General features: G+C 23.3%; 2 protein-coding genes across 2 annotated transcripts; one reads left to right on the top strand and one right to left on the bottom strand.

The window, feature by feature from the left end:
• Window positions 1–459: 459 nt before the first annotated feature.
• LOC725274 (3-hydroxyacyl-CoA dehydrogenase type-2) lies at window positions 460–3,367 on the top strand. Its single transcript, XM_001120471.5, has 3 exons — window positions 460–670; window positions 1,727–1,891; window positions 2,435–3,367. Exons 1-3 carry the CDS (start codon window positions 665–667, stop codon window positions 3,026–3,028), a joined length of 765 nt encoding a protein of 254 aa, XP_001120471.1. The 5' UTR covers window positions 460–664; the 3' UTR covers window positions 3,029–3,367.
• LOC409323 lies at window positions 3,215–18,262 on the bottom strand. Its single transcript, XM_006558996.3, has 28 exons — window positions 18,066–18,262; window positions 17,473–17,595; window positions 16,625–16,741; window positions 16,188–16,325; window positions 15,845–16,116; window positions 14,894–15,091; window positions 14,268–14,730; window positions 9,869–9,871; window positions 8,428–8,473; window positions 8,271–8,356; window positions 8,028–8,172; window positions 7,817–7,953; window positions 7,674–7,737; window positions 7,463–7,591; window positions 7,259–7,381; window positions 7,024–7,127; window positions 6,715–6,859; window positions 6,552–6,629; window positions 6,435–6,486; window positions 6,191–6,294; window positions 5,875–6,028; window positions 5,614–5,786; window positions 5,184–5,484; window positions 4,716–4,930; window positions 4,509–4,608; window positions 4,301–4,441; window positions 4,191–4,222; window positions 3,215–4,089 (listed from the first exon to the last, which is right to left on the bottom strand). Exons 1-28 carry the CDS (start codon window positions 18,182–18,184, stop codon window positions 3,523–3,525), a joined length of 4,329 nt encoding a protein of 1,442 aa, XP_006559059.1. The 5' UTR covers window positions 18,185–18,262; the 3' UTR covers window positions 3,215–3,522.
• Window positions 18,263–18,506: the final 244 nt, after the last annotated feature.

The following is an 18,506-nucleotide window of genomic DNA, read 5'->3' on the forward strand; positions in this document are numbered from 1 at the left end:
ATAATTTTAACTTAAATTAATATCTTTTTATTATATGATAAATTCATTATAATAAATAATATTTATATCAATAAATTCATATTTTCATTAACGATAACATTTGTTTTTAAATAAATATTTATTTTAATAGATAAGAACAAAATTATATATAACTAAAAATTATTTAATTAATACTTAATATAATATATAAATTATTTAATTATTCAATAATAAAATAATTCAATTTATTTTTACAAAAATATTAATCCTAAATTAAAAAATTTCTATATAAAAAAATTATTTTATTTTTTATATTATCAACAATTTATTTTTTGATGATAAGAATTTTAAAAAAATAATGATAATTTTATGTAAGTATTTAATTTACATATTGAGTAACTTTTTACTTTATTCGTAAATTTCGTAAATTTTAATTTCATCATAGAATTATCAGCAGAATAAAATGGCCGATGATAAAACTGTACATGATTTGAGTTTGTCGACCATTTTGTTTCGCATGCCGGCTCTGCTCTGTTCGTTGTTTGGTCTATTCCATTCCATAATCATAAAAAACAAAGTACTTGATATTAAAAGTGTTTTTCATTCCGTTTTTCATTTATTTTGTCGTCGATTTTATAAAACATTTTTTATATTTTTGTTTTAAAATATAGAATTTTTTAAAAAAATGAAAGTAAGTACTAATTTTTTTTTTATATTAATATTATAATTTTTATTGCAAATAAAAATTTTTTCATTTAATATAAAATATATATAATAATATATAATAATATATAGTATAATAATGTATAAAATAATTTTCTATTTTTTATTAAGATTTATTTTATAAAGGTTTAATTTATAAAGTTAATTTAATTAATTTAATATATATATATATATAGATGATATGGAACTTAAATCATTTTGAATATTATATTCGTTATTTTTAGAAATATATATATATATATTAATAAAAATTGTATGATGTAGAAGTCATAATATATTAATAATTTTTTTATATTTTTTATATTAAAAATTTCAAAATTATATTTTAAAATATATTTATTTTTTTAAATAGTATATTATATTTTTATATTTATTAATATTTTTTTTCTATTTTTAATAAAATGATATTCTATAAACAATCTTAAAGTAATGATAAATGGACTAGAATTCGATGATTTTAAAATTCATTAATATGATTAATATTCATCGAATGAACACTGATTATTTTTTTTATCTTAATTTGTTTAATTATTATCCATTATCAGATGATTTATATTAATTTATATTTTATTAATTCTTTATTTTACTTTTTAGGAATAAAAAAGTACAATATGCTATTTAAAAAATGAAGATAGATTTTGAAATCTTTGAGAATTTCCATTGATAAAAAAATTTTTATATTATGACTCTTTGTATTATACAACTTTCAATAAATTATTGAAATTTTTGTTATCTATATATTTTTAAAGACAACAGAAATGTTCAAAGTAATCTAAGTTATTGTCTTGTCCTGAATATATCATAATTTTTTATTTGTTCATATAATTTTATAATGAAGATTGTCTTGAAAAAATATAAAAATATTATAAGTAAAAAAATAAATATTTTAGATAGTTTAATGAAAATTTAATGAAAATAATTATTTTCAAAGTTATTAATTTTTTATATAGATTAATACATATAATACATATATTATAAAAAAAATATTTAAATAAGAAATTAATTTTATATATATATATTTTAGGGACTAGTTGCTCTTGTCACTGGTGGTGCTTCTGGATTAGGACTTGGTGTTGTACAAAGATTTATAAAAAAAGGTGCTAAAGTAGTTATTGCAGATTTACCAATATCTAAAGGAAATACAATTGCTAATGAACTTGGAGAATCTGCAGTTTTTACACCAGTAGATGTAAATATAAAATAAAATCACAAATATTATATATCATATTAATATATAATATAATAGTATTAGCATTAATATTAAGTAGTATTAATATTATTACTAATAATAATAATAATAATAATAATAATAATAATAATAATAATAAAAAATATTAGTTTAATAATTTAATAAAGAAACATTAATGAAATTTTAAATTATATTAATATATATAATATATATATATATATATAATATATATAATAATATATATATAAACATATTCTTTATATTTTTTATTAAAATTATCAATAATAATAAAAAAACTTTAATAATAATTAATAAATAATTAAATAATAATAAATAATTAAATATTGTGATTTTGTATTGCATATTATTTATTACATGTATATTACAATTAATATAATTAAAAATTATTATAAAATGAAATTGAAAATTAAATAATTTAATTACTTTTTGATTAAGTATTTCTTTTGTACATTTAATATTATACATTCAAATATTATTGAAAATATTTTTATATTAATGAATATATTTTATATCTTTTTTTAGATAACATCAACAGAAGATGTAAATGGTGCTATAAATGAAATAAGAAATAAGTTTAAAAAATTGGATGTCATAGTAAATGCAGCAGGAATAGCTGTTGCCCACAAAGTATATAATTTTAATAAAGATATGCCACATGAATTAACTGATTTCAACAAAGTGCTTAATGTAAATGTTTCTGGAACATTTAATGTTATTAGATTATCTCTACCACTTATGTATAACAACACACCAGATAAAGATGGATTACGTGGAGTAATAATTAATACAGCAAGTGTTGCAGCGTTTGAAGGACAAATTGGTCAAGTAGCATATTCTGCCAGTAAAGCTGCAATTGTTGGAATGACTTTACCATTAGCTCGAGATCTTGCTAGTATTGGTGTTCGTGTTGTTACAATTGCACCTGGAATATTTGATACACCTATGCTAGGAAATTTACCAGAAAAAGTGCGTGTTTTCTTACAGAGATCAGTACCGTTTCCAAAGAGATTGGGTACTCCTGATGAATATGCTCAATTAGCTGAACACATTGTTGAAAATTCTCTTCTCAATGGAGAAGTGATAAGATTAGATGGTGCTCTTAGAATGCAACCTTAAATAAAATTGTTTCGTAATTTTATATAAATATGGAATTGGATATAGAGGAAAAACATGGATATTTTAAATGAAAATTGTATAAAAATGACAAAAATGTATAAAAGAGGAATAAAACAATTAATCTTCTTACATGCAACACCATTATAATTCTCTTAAAATGTACACAAACAACGAAAAGTTTTTATCTATTATAGGTATTGACAATTTTCTTTATTACCTTATAACTGTACATTAATATGTTGTAAATAGGTTGCAAAAGTCGCAACATCTTTCTTTAAATAGTTCACTAGAGTATCATCTAGCAAAAAAGTTGTGTACATAATATTAACATAAAAATTATTTAGTTGTTCCATTATTCATTAGTCTTTCTTTCCAATAACCTCTGGAGATTTCCAAAATTCCAGTAAATGCTGAAATTTATTTTGATGATTTTTCGGAAGAGCCAGTTTATTTGATAAGGCAGGATAATCAGGATCTCCGAGGTCTAGTCAATCCTAGGCATTCGATTCTTTCAAATTTTGTAGCTTCTCTAATTGGTCAGGTTGTAATTCATCTGGAATACTTGCCCTTCCTCCCACTACCATCTTTTCTGGTACAATTTCAATATCTTCTGTTTCTTGTACTTCGATTACGGTACCACGAGATGGTATAGATTGAGAATTATCTGCTGTACTTGGCCCAGATGTTGAATCTGCTTCACTACCAGAACTACTACTAATTGGAAATGGTGCCGAGTCTGTTGGTAAATCATCAACTGTTGATTTCTCTTCAATATCTTCGGTTGTTTCTGTAGTTTCTTGTTCTTCTTTTTCATCTATTATCACAGTGGCCTCTTTGCAATCACTTTCATTCACATCAATATTAGTGCTTGAAGGTAAATCACCATCAGAACTTTCTGTCGATTTCACTGTCTCATCAATAGCTTCTTCTAAACCTGGGAAAGGATGTTCAACTTCTTCCATTGGTGTCGCTGCAGTAATTACAATTTGCGCAACGCCAAGTCCGAAATCTTCTTTCGATTGGTCATCAGTATTTAAATATTTTGTTTTTTCATCATCTACCTAAAAATAGAAATATAATGGTTAAATTTAAAACTAAAATTATTAAACTATTAATTTTTGAGTAATGTTAGTTAAACTCTCATTTAAAAAATTTCATTTACCTTTGTTCCTAATTCATCCGATACTTCTACAACTAAGCAGCAATTTGATATACATACATTCAGATTAAATAGAAGAATAAATGGAGTAACAATAATAATTTGAAGCTTACCTATTATACCAGGTCCTTCAGATTGATCGGCTTCAAACTGTGAACCGTATTGACTTCTTTGGTCCTTTGAAAGATTTATCATGAATCCTTCTTGTCGATGTTCTTCAATGCTTGCATTAATAGATTTTCCATTCTGTGATTCTATATATTAAATAATAATAATAACATTTTTTTCATAATAATTCTATTTTTAAAGATCAAATATTACCTTTCATCATACTTTGTGTTATTTCATTTTCTAATAAAAATTCTGGAACTTCAGGTGGTGTAAATACTGGTGGTGCAGAGCTCGGTGGTGTTATATTCTCCTGATAAAAAAAAAATAAAGATAAAAATGAGAATTATAGAATTCAAACAAGCAAAGCAATATTAATTTAAAAAAAACATTAAAATTATTTATTAATTGAAATGTAACCTGTGGAGTTAAAGGTGAACCATCTGCAGCACAAGGTTCTACAATTAAAGATGGGAATAATCCTCGTTGTCCACGTAATTCTCCTTCCCACCATCCATCATCGACATCGTGCGGTTCTTTTCTTAAGACTTTTAAAATATCACCTTCGAGAAAACTAAGTTCTTCGTCACATGTAGCATCATAATCATAAAGAGCAATGCAATATTGTTCTATTTCTAAAAAAAAAAGAAATTAATTGTATAATTTTCAATATAACAATAATATTAAAATATATTATTCTAATAATTTAAAATATATATATAAATATTATATTATATTATTATTGTAGTTAAATTATTAAAATTTAGTAAAAAAAAGTTAATTTAAAATTTCGTATTTAAAAAAAAATTAAATAAAAATTATTAATTACTTAACACTTAACAAGTGTTATTACATAAATTATATAAATTACGTGAGAAATAAATTTACCTCCTATATGATTTTGTACGATAGTTTCTGATGTTGTCATTTGTAAATTGGCATCTGGATCTACTGCATCATGATCATCGATAGTGTAATCTACTGAGGAAAAGGATATTTGTTGTACCAAACCTGGTCCTTGAGAAGTAAGACCGGATGTTGTGTCTCTTTCAACATCAAGATAATTTTGAGGAACAAAGCCTTCTTCACCACGATAATTTCGTGCTCGGAGCCATCCATCACCATCACCTTCACCAACAACTTCTAATTGCTCACTTTCGACAATTGACAATTCATCAGGATTTTGTGCCTATAACAACAAATATTTTTTCTTCTATATTGTTCATATAATACATAATTACTTTTCTAATGATAAAATTTTTTTTTATTATGATATTTTTTGTAGAACATTAATTTTCATTCCAATAAGTATTCATACCGTATATGAATAAAGTGCGGTACATTTATATATTTGTTGTGTGGAAGGAATTTCAGATGTTTCACGAAGTTCAATCTGTTCTTCTTTTTCTTCATTATCCCAATCTACAGCCGTTGGATCATCCCAACCTACTGTAAGTTGTTCTATTCGTTGTTTCTCTTGTTCAAGCAAAGCTATCATGTATAAATAATGATATAAATAATATATTCTAATTGAAATATTTTGCTATGATTTATGATTTTTTTATACTATATTACATACCATCAACTTCTTCGCTATCATGTCTTTGCCTTTCCTCTGTTGTTTCTTCTTCTTGTTGAGGAACATTTCGTGCACTACCTGGTCGTTCAACAGTTGTCAAATCACTTCCTCCGTCTCCATCACTATCATAGAATGAATCTGAGGAGGGATGTTCCTATATAACATAATATAAATATAATTTTTTTTTACAATATTTAATAATACATATATATATATATATATATATATATATATGTATTATATGTATGTATGTATATATCAATAAAGATTGGTAATTTTAAAAACAATTTAATAAAGTTTAATGAATGGTATTTACCGCCGTTCCCGAGGCATCAGTTCTAACAGAAAGAGAACTAGCCGAACGTGGCATATCTTGAACACTTAAAGTTTCTGCCTCTTGTAGCCATTCATCAACGTTGACTAAAAATCACAAATAGAAAAAAATAATAATATTAATAATATATAATATTATAATGTATTATAATTATAATAATATTAATATTAATTATATAATTTATTTCAATCTATTATATTCAACAAAAAAACGATATGTAACAAACCTCCACCGTTTCGAAGACATTCTATTCTCGCTTCTGCCTTCAGCTTTGCTGTCTAATGAACAAATAAACAAATAAGGAAAAGAATTGATGTGAATCACATTTCATCCCATATCTTACCTCTGCACGTCGTATAATATGCTTCAATTCATCGATTTTTGTATCTACATCTGGACCTTGTGGATCGTTCGGATCAGTCTGTAATCATTGTTAAATGTAATTATTAATAAATAATGAAAAAAAAAGTAATTCAATTGATTTGTGTAATGATCAATCTATTAACCTTTTGTCCAGATTCTTTTAATTGTAATAGAATTTGTAATTTCCTATTATTTTCTCGGATGCTATTTATTTCACGAGCTATTCTCGTCGACCAGCGACGAGCTTCTTTTCCAAGTGTAGCTGCAGCAGAATGATCAGCTGTTATCCTGTAACAATTTGTTTTCAATTATACATAAAATATAATTAAAAAAAATTAATAATTCAAATATTATATATATATACGATTATATATATTATTATACGATATATATTTATTATAATACGATTTCTATCTACGACATCTATATTATATATTTATCATAATATAAACCTCTCTATTGGATCGTTGTCACATGGTTCAAAATCATATTGTATATGTTGTTTTAAAACAGGATAATACAAGCAGCAACACTGTATATTGTACTCTCTTGTGAGCTGTAAAAAAATAAAAAATGAATGAAATAAATAAATTGATTGTTTGATCATTTTATTAAAAAATATAGTAAAATGATGTATACATATATAAATTTCATAATTTTTTTTTAAATTTTATATTTTGTACTCACTTGTTGTGCTTGGTCACGAATTTTACCAAAACTATTTTGTGTAGCTAGACAGGTTAAAAGTTCTGTACGACCCATTAGCGTTAAATATTCTGCAACTTTATCATAAACACCTTGTTCTAAATACTGTTAAAAAAAAAAGAGATTTTTATTTTTTTAAATAAGAATAATAAGAAAAAAATTACATAATAAAAAAAAGGCACTTACTTGCATAGTATTTTGTAGGTCAACTACAAAATACCTATTTTGATGTGCATTGGCAGCGGCAAGACTAAGCAAATAATCATTTCGCGCTCCTGTTGATTTTTCTTCTAAAGCATCGCGTTTCGAGCTCACCTGAAAATGATAATTGTAATACAAATTATAAATCATTAAAGATTATTTAACTCTAATAATGTTTCTCATAATAATTCTTCACCTTTGCACTATTTTTCTGCAATGATGTTATCGATTGGAAAAAAGATCCTTTTTTTTTCTTTAATCTAGAAATTAGTCAATATCAGATTTTAAGTGTTACAAAATTAGAACATATCTATTAAATAAATGTATGTAAATACATACTTCTCTTCAATATCTTTCGCTTTGTCGCGTACATCATGGGCGCTATGTTCTTCATCGAAATACAATTTCTTTGTTTTGTCTACATCTTGTACACAGATTTGTAATTCTTTTTGTACTATCATTAATTGGTCGATTGCCTAAGTGGAAAAATAATCTTATTCACTTTTTCTTGATCGATTGATATGCAATATATTATTCAAGGAAAATATACCTTCTTAGAAATTTGTAGTTTGTGCAACTTTAAACTTTTTGCATCGTCAGCAATTTGTTGTTGGAAAACTTCTACTGCTGCTAATCGCGCTCTAGCCAATTTCTCATTTTCTTCTAGGACAGTTCGCCAAACATTCCACATATTCCTTAAAAAAAAAAATTAACAATTATATTGACTTATATTGAATTGATATTTTAACTATGTTTTTTTTTTTTTCACTGATTAGAAAATAATGAAGGTTACCATTTCTCTTCTGCTCCATCAACTTTGAGATCCGGAATATTTGGTATTTTTTTATTCAAATATGCAGAAGATATTTTAAGAAGTGCCTAAAATGAAAATTTTTAATCATTAATGATTATATAAATATTGAAATATAATCTTCGTTACATGATATTACCTCTGAATACGATTTTTCAATTGCAGACTTCTTTATTGTAAAGTTGCTGAAAAATATGCACTATGAAACATAATGCAGCGTAAAGTATTTACATTTTTCAAATATTTAAATAAATTTCAATATACAAGGTTTTTTAAAAAATTAGAATTGTTTAAAATTAAATAATAATTTTTAATAAAGAAACTATTTTTGAAAAGAGTAAATAGAGATGGAAATTTGATTAAAATCGTAAAACTTAAATTCGAAATTGCGAAATCTCGAAATTCTCGAGACTAGAAATCCATCTTTTCTTTCTTTTTTTTTCTAAAAAATACTAGTTTTTCAAAAATTAAAATATTAAGAAATTTTTTGGAATTCTCCAAATTCAATTTATTATTGGCTTACAAAAAATTGAATTTTTAACTATTATTTTTTTTATAAACTATTAATTGATTAAATTATACCAAAATAAAACATTGAGATAAATTTAAAAATTAAACGCAAACTCAATTTGATTATTATTAGTAGAACAGAAATGAATTTGTGTTATTTCATTCAAGCGATTTATTTCTTAATTGAAAATAATTTTAATAATCGAAAATTTTTCGAATTTTAAAGAATTTCGAAGTTTTGAATATCCCATCTCTAGAAATATATTAGAAAATGTTACACAAAACTAAGAAACATATAGCAAAATAAATATGAATTTATTTTATTAAAATATTTGTAATACAAATAATGTAAGAAAAATATTTATTGGGGATAAGAATATAAAAAAATTAAGATATCGATGATATAAAATGATTTAAACTTAAAATATTTAAAGCTTTTATCTAATCCTCTTTTTACATAAGACTTACCGTATATCTTCTAGAAGGTCACATTCATGTTGATTTTTCGCTTGTAACTTTGCCGCTTGTTCTGCGTGTACATTTTTAAGAAATTTTGTGTAATTTCCCTGCAAAATTATTAATTCATTTCCTTATTTAATGCAAACAATTATATTTTATCTTATTATAAATGTAATAAAATATACAAAAATAATATCCTAATACAATAATTTAATTAATAATTAATAAATAGATTTTTATAATAATAAATATATTCTTTAATTCTTTTCAGAAATTTTTAAAAAGTTAATTTTTCAATGATAATACATTAACAAATATATATATATAAAGATATATTTCAAGAAAAATATATAATTCACTCATTTATATAATAATATTATATATAATAATTTGATGTTAATAATTTTTCAGATGTTATATGAAAATCAGCTTTATACTTCTTAAATGGATTTATATAATTCTTAATGTATTAATCGATATATTACATTATTTTTTTAAAGTAAAAAATAATAATATATTTTTAACAAAAAATTAATAATTTAGGAGATATTTTATTTTAAAATTTATCATAAATATCATAAAAGACAAGAAATTGTGAAAAGATACTTCACTGACTGTTCCATATGCTTTCCAATATAATAAGTATTACAAAATTCGAATTAAAATATCTTTCAAATTTATATTTTTTATTAAAGACGAGTTAATAAAAAATTTTTTTATAAGAAACAATATACTATATCAAGAAAAAATATTATTATTAAAATCATATAAAATATTCAAAGTGATCAAATTATTTTTTATAATCTGCTGTTTTTATTTTTAAATAAAAATATTGATATAAATATTATATATACAATAAAATTATATGAAATGCATTTACTGAATAACAATATTTATGAATACAAATATTAATTTAATAAAAATATTTAATAAAAAATATAATATTTTTATTTATTATTCTTATTTATTCTTTTATTATTTTTTACTCGTGTAATATATTCTAAATAAAAAATATTATTTCCAATAAACTAATAAACTAATAAACAAATAAACTAAAAAATCATTTCTTCTTTGTTCGATTATCGATTTCTATATCGTCGAAGTATTAATTGCCGGATAGAAAAATGAATAAGGGCTTTGATCATCGTTGGAAATCAAGTTCAATTTTATAGATAGGCAGATAGGTATATCGATATTTTCTTACGCATCAGAACTCATATTGACTTTGTGAACTTTGGTGAATATTCTTTTAATATGCAGGGACATCTATTTCATCTAGTTCAATATTTGTCAATTTTTTTTAGATTAATAAAACATCTTAAAATTATATATATATGCAAATAGTTAAATTATCATGATACACAATAATTTTTAAAATAAAGTTTTTTATTTATTTGAAATGATAATACATTAAAACAATGATATGTTATAATTCATTTATTTAAAAAGAAATATAATAGAAGATAAAATATAAAAAATATTTATAATATTAATATATTTATAAAATATAACAATTTTTTTAATTAGTGTATTAATTAATTTATCTATGAATTACATTTATCAAAATTATTTATAATTATTAAATTATGAAATATAATAAAATTAATAAAATAAAAAAATTAATAAAATTTTTGCAATCAATTGAAAAATACAATTTGTTGAAATTTTATTTATTTTTTTAGATTATTAGATTTTTTTAATTAAAAATCAAGTTTTGAATTTATTTATGATATAAAAATATATATACATACATATATAATTATTCTTCCTCTTCTTCTCCCTTATATGAAAGTATATATAATAATAACTTCAAGGAATTGAAAATTACATTATCATTTACATTATCATTTTTTAATAGAATGGAAATTTAAAAATTTTTTTAATCATTTAGAAGTATCAAATAACTTAAGAAAAATGATCTATCCATTTTGTTTCAATTCATTTGCATTATATATAAAATATAATTTTTAACAAATTTAACATTTCCTAATCACTTATGTTATGATATTACTTTGAATACATTTTAACGATAAGAAGAAAATTATATTATAATAATTATTTTTTATTCAATTCTTTCTATATCTTATTGAATGAAAAGATGATTTAAACAATAAATAGGCCAAATAATAAAAAATATTAAATAAATTTACTAGCTTAGAATCGTTTATTTTTTTATAAAAATATTTTTCAAATAGAGTAAACACATCATGATAAAATTATTTCATTTCAATCTAATAAATAAATAGTATTATTAGACATTTTATTAAAATTTAAAAAAAAATTTTTTCTCTTTGAATATTCTTGTCAAAGAAAAAAAAAATTTCAAGTATAAAGAAGGGTAAACATGAAATTATCCGGAAGACATGAAGAAAAATCCCTCCTCCTCTTTTCCGTGCGAAAAGCAAATAGAAAAGAACACTCGTAAGAAGCTAGGCTAAATTTCGCCGAAAGGAAGTATGCTTTCCAAACAATTTTAAAGTAAAATACGCATTTTCTTTTGCAAACCATTTTGGATTCTTATTACTCGATTGACATTCGGCAAGTCTAAGTGGGTCAGGAATTGCCCCATCTTTAACTATGAAACTTCATTGTAATGAAGTAAGGCGAAAAGCCGGTTCGCTATCTTGATAAATATGTCAGAGAATTCTATTATCTTTAAAGGAACAGGGTTAACTGAATAAAAGAGAAAACTTCTGACTAATTCCTCTTTTCTATATTTCCTTCAAATTTAATTAATCAATGGAAAAATATAAAATTGCACAATATATTCTTCAAGTTATGTTTCAGGATGTGGGAAAATTGAAGGTGGATATAAACTATTAGCTATATATATATATACATATAAAAGAATTATTTATCGATTTATCGAATAACTATTGCAGCATACTTTGCTTCAAAAATTAAATATCTTGTATAAAATAATTGTATATAGAAAAAAACATTTCTCAGAAGAACTTTCATTCTGATTATTATTATTATCTATTAAATAACTTTTTTATTTTTCTTGCTCACGATTTAAAAAATTAAAAATTTTAAAACAAATGAAATTTATGTAAAATTTCTGATCGAGAAACATGGCCATTAAAAATCGTCCTACATTCAAAATTCAGGATCGATTTCTATGAGAATATAGTCCTGTTATATAATAAAGAAGGCAAATGGAAATTTCAAGGACAGGATTTAAATTTGCATAAATAAATTCACACATTTTTAAAATGAAATAAAAAAACAAAAAAAATCAAAAGAAAAGCAGAAGTCATTACCAATAGAGACGCACATCCGTTTCGATCTGACACGATATTAACCCAGGTCTTTGGCCCATTCTATACATTTTGAGGTCAGCTTTTGATATAGATTCGTGGCTAGGACCGTGCGCATCGATTTTCCCTATCGTGGTAACATTCGAGTACCATTTACGTCAATTTTTCTATAAGATATCGCTAAAGATCGATAAACGGTCAAATTCGCGTATTTCGATCGTATCAAGAAGTGCCAACTTCTTTTATGCCTCCTTCGATACATATGAAATTTAATAAAGTTCATATAGAAATTCTGTTTGTACAGTTTTATATTCATTCATTAATTCATTTAAATATAAGATATGAAAGAAAAATTTTTTTATTTAGAGAAGAATTTTAATTTATTCATTTTGGAAAAATATGTATTAAAAGTATAATTACATAAAGTAAAATTTGATGTAAAAAAAATAAAGTAAGAAGAAATTATTTGAAAAAATTATTGGAGCAACAAAGATACAGACAGAAAGATGTCAACTTCATCGGCTTACTTTTCTTGGTGGTGGTTGCATGCTGGACGAGCGGCCTGCTCTGCAGCCTCACCGCTGGCAGCCCGTTTTACACCGTCCGCCGGGGAGGGGTGCTCTGTTGTTTTCGTACGCCTCACCCGACACAATATTATACACGTTACCACCCTCACTGCTTGCGTGTTCGTACGCTACTGATCTCCTGTTCTCCAACTGAGTTAGCCTATTTATTGATCGCATACGCGCCTGCGTCCTCTTGATCTACGTCTTCGGCATTTCTCATTCTCTTTTTTCCGACTTTTCCCGATGTTTCCGATCTTTCGTGATAGAATTTATCATTTCCTTTCATATGAAATTTTATCATCGATTGATATCAATCGAAATTTTTTTCTTTCCAATATTTGTTTTATTTTATTTTATTTTTTTTTTGAATCTATTAAATACTCTTCTTTAAAATAAATTTATTTAAAAAAATAAACTATTTTAAAAAAACGCTACATATGAATTTGTTTGATAAACAAATATCTAATAAAAAAATTTTTTTAATATCTAATCTATCTAATCTTTTTACTTTCACTATTAAGTCGAGATGCATGATTTATCTCATGCTTTATATAGATATAGATTTTTATTTTCTATATATTTTTTATTTTATAATTTCAAAATTTTGAAAATATTTATGAAGTATATAAAATGAAATCTATCTTTGAAATAACATGCGAAAACAAGAAAACATAATCTCGGAAACAGTATTCAACTTTATTAATTGTATAAAAAGGGAATACCCTTCGCAAATACATACCAAACGAATTCTTATTTCGTATTTGACATATAATTATGAGAAACGTGTGACGTTACATACAAAATTAAAAAAGTCACAGCAGACATTTTTAAATTAGTTATTAGGACATCCACAAGATGCGATAACTTCACTATACATTGTTTTGACTGTGTTAAAATCAGACTTGCTTAACTCACAAAAAATTTTTCTATTTAAAACATAATCATATTCAAGCAATTTTACTTTTTTAATATCGATTATTTTATAAAAATGGAATGGATGATGAAATATCTTATTTTGAAAATCAATAATTTTAAGTTTAATTTTTTAATTAAATGAAATTGTGAGATAAGCGAGTCCAACTAAATTTGGAAATTGACGCAAGAAGAAAGCAGTTCATAAATACTTGGTAATCAAATTTCATGCCTGTTCATTCTAATTTCTATCTACAATCAATATTCATGGCAATTCATCAGGCGGTATCGATCCAAGATCTTGATCAGCTGGTAAACCTATGGCACCTTCTACGTCGGCATCTTGACCGACTGGTAATATGACTTCTGGTTGAGGCACTGGTTCTGTTGCTTGTAAAAGAGCGATAGCTATTGGATTTCCACCAGCATCTAATACTGGATCAGCTGTAGCTTCAGCAAGATTAGTCACAGATTTTGATTTTACACATTGAAAATCAACATGTCGACTTTTCGCTTCTTCTTTCTCCCAAGACATATGAATAAATGGTCTTTGTACGTAATTATAAATGACTTCAGCGCGTCCTCCTGCTCTCTTCTTGATTTTTTCTTTATAAGTAGGATAACCTTCAATGCCTAAACGAATTTTTTTTAAACCACGTTCCTTCATTACTTGTTTCGCTACATCTCTATTTTCGATATATTTGAAAAATCGATACATCGCAGTACTGTTAACAGCTGAAAAATATAAAATATTTCATTAAAAACTATACATCCAATAAAATTATTGATTTTCTATTACATATATTTAATATATTGTAATAAGGTCAAATATTCTGAAATATATTTGATAATATAAAAGAAATAAAAATAAAAAAAATCGTATCTTTTACATTCTTACTTTGTGAATATTCTTCTCCCATCTGTGGAGGATATTCTTCATCCCAATCAACAATATCATCTTCCAATAAAACAACAATATGACATTCGCGATCACCTCTACGTGCGCTGTTTACCATAAGTGGTAATATTAAATCTTCAAGGAATACTTCAAATTGGCATCGTGCACCTTCATTAGATAATTCATGTAATAATCCTCCTACAATAAATTGTGTTATTAACATTTTATGAATAAGTTTTAAAATTCTAACTATGAATCGTTATATCTTATTATTTGTATATATTGCTTATAAATTTTTTTTAATAACAAATGATTATTAAAAGATTTAAAAAAAATGTTTTTGAATATTATGTATATAAATTTTTTTTAATAACAAATGATTATTAAAAGATTTAAAAAAAATGTTTTTGAATATTTAGACAATGTATCTTATATTTAATTATATCTTCATCAAGTATAAGAGATATTATATCATATTCACCCTACTTTTAGGAGATTGATTTTAGAGGCCAAAATAAACACACAAATTAATATACAAATTAATATAGTTTTTATTAATAAATTATAGTTTAAATTAAGTTGAAGCTTATTTATTGAGTTATAAACAATTAAAGTTTATATTAGATAAGGCGAAACATGGGATATTTTTGTTATATTGCTGTCTTTTCCTATCTTTATTTAATGAAAAAATTAATTATAATTTACTTAATTATTTATAACTTTATTAATAAGTTATCAACATTTTTTATGTATAATTTTTATGTTTCTCTTGACCTCTAGAATTTAAAAATTTTTAGATTTCTAAACTTTCTATAATATATAAATATTCTACATATAAAATATCATATAAATTACGATGAATTGCACAATATACTATCCTATATATACATATATATTACAATAATATCATTTTAAATATCATTTTATATAAATTTTTATTTAATTACTTACTCAAATTTTGACATTTTACTGTATTAGCGTCAAATGGGACTAGTAGATAATCGCAAGCTTCTCGTAATTCTTGAACGGCAACTGTCGGAGGACATCGAATTACACCACCTTTATAATAATCAAGAATAGCTCTAAACACCATAGCAGATATACCATCTGCAACTTCATATTCTCCACGCTCATTTGGTTGAGCATATTCAACTCCAGAACTAAACATTCTACCTAACATTGTATTTGGATGTGCAGTAAATAATGCAGGATCAACAATAAATCTAAAATCAAAATTTATTTTCTAATTTAATATAATTATATTAATAATTAAAAATATATTAAATAAATTTACCTAGTATTATCAACAATAAGAGTAATGCGTTCATCACTTGCTTGTGGATTATTTATACCAGTAACAGATCCTGATGATGGTAAATTGTCTCTACTTTGATTTTGTTGATTTTTTCCAACACCAACTCCAGAGCAAAGTCTGAAGAAAAATATGGTTCTAAGTGACTACTGAGGATCACTTAATATTAATACCTACATAAAACAAAGGAATTATGACTAATAAACATATAAAGCAATGCAAAGTATTGAATAAATATATAACTAACACCTACCTGTTTATGATTCCTGGATTCTTGTATAATATAAGAAATAAAAATATAATCCTCAAAAATATACAATAATTAACACTATCAAATATTAACTTAAAATCATTATCAAATATATTTTAAAATTAAGATAAAATTTTATTTCAATCTTGCATTCATATGTGAATATTACCTGTTTTGTTGATTAATATTAGTATTTTGTCTCCCAGAATTGAAGGAATGACAGTGTCTTTCATTGCTCCCATCTCTTTGTACCAAACAAGATTTTGGTTTTGAAGAGCCACCACAACTACATGCAAAACAACAACATTACCTTTCTAATATTTGCATTCGACAACAAGCATTGTGTACTATCTATTAATCTAATATATAGGATAGGAATTAATTTAAATAATAGATAAGTGTATATATACATAAAATTTTTATTGAAAAAATAATTTAATTATAATATGGTTTTCTAATTGTTTATTTAATTTATTATTGTTTCAAGATTTATTTTAATAAAGAATAAAAATATAAATAAATGAAAATAAATTTTTAAAAATTTTAGATAATATAATTATAAAAACATATTTAATTATATAATATAAATTAAATTTTTTCAGAAAATAAACAATCATATAAAACAAAATAAATTATATTGTTTTAATACACATTTATATAAATAATGTTTTAATACATATTTTTTTTGATCGAATTTAATATTAAAATATGAAAAAATAATAATTTATAACTTTGAATTAAAAAAAAAATCTGACATGCATGACATTCTACATAACATTCTTCAATACATGCTTGATTTTAAATATGTAATTGTTAAAATAGATATTTTAAAGGCAATAGATTACAAATGAAATTTTTATAATATCAATAATCTAAAATATTTATTTTAATAAACTAAAAAATTAAACTAGTAATAAAATATCTAAAATATCTAAAAATATCTAGAGATATCTAAAATATCTATATATTTTTTTTTTATACTGAATATTATATTTATTTATATCTTTTACATAGTACCTCATTCTATTCTTATAAATACGATGACGTCCTCTACCACCCGTTTCTTTATCTGTTTCTGTATCACTGCTGCTATCCTGAATATAGTTTAAACGTTCTGCAGGATTTGACATCTTGGACCAACTATAAAAATATAATAAAAATTGAATAATTTAATTAATGAATCATTAAATTAATTATAAATTGCATTATTTTTATTCCAATTTTTTTAAAATATCTACTCAATTTCTTACTAAATTTATTTTCATAATTAATTTTATAATTAAAGCAAATATAATACTTAAAAATTGTGCAAAAAAATTTTAATCAAAAGTTGAAGTTTCTAGTATTTAAAAGATTACCATTATGGTTTTTTGTTTATTATAAAAATAATATTTAGAAAACATTTAAAAATATACTTGCATAATATACTTGTTAATTATTTATTGATAATAAATGTAATAATATTGTATGAAATTTTGAAAATATATTTATTATAATAATAATTGAAGAGAAATTATTATTGCAAAATTTTATGTTACATTTCATGCATTCTTAAAAAAATATTATTATTATTATGTGTATATAATATATATTTCATATTAAATACTTACAAATTAGATATTGACAAATATAACCCAAGTTTTTTTAAAAGCCAGCTAACTGACGTGCAAATTTCTAAACCACACGATTGAAAGTTAACCTGACCTTCTCTTTTGACGGAAAGTTGCATTCCAAACCGATGATACAGATAATACGAAACACTACAGTCATTGATGATAATCGTTTCGACAGGCGTTGCCCGAATTTTATGTTGTATCAACTTAAAAGAATAACGATATTGCAATTAAAAATAGATAAATAATAATTATTTGAAAATTTTATTATATAAGAAAATTAAAGGATTTTTTTACTTATTTTTATTATATTTTTCATATATCTTGGCATATATCTAAATAATAAATATTTTAAAATAATATGAATTCGCGCCAATATGGATAATCAGATGTCTCTCTCAATAGTTCCAATAAAGATTCATATCTATTTCTTATAAA

This window comes from Apis mellifera, linkage group LG11, assembly GCF_003254395.2.
Source record: "Apis mellifera strain DH4 linkage group LG11, Amel_HAv3.1, whole genome shotgun sequence".
NCBI lineage: Eukaryota > Metazoa > Arthropoda > Insecta > Hymenoptera > Apidae > Apis > Apis mellifera.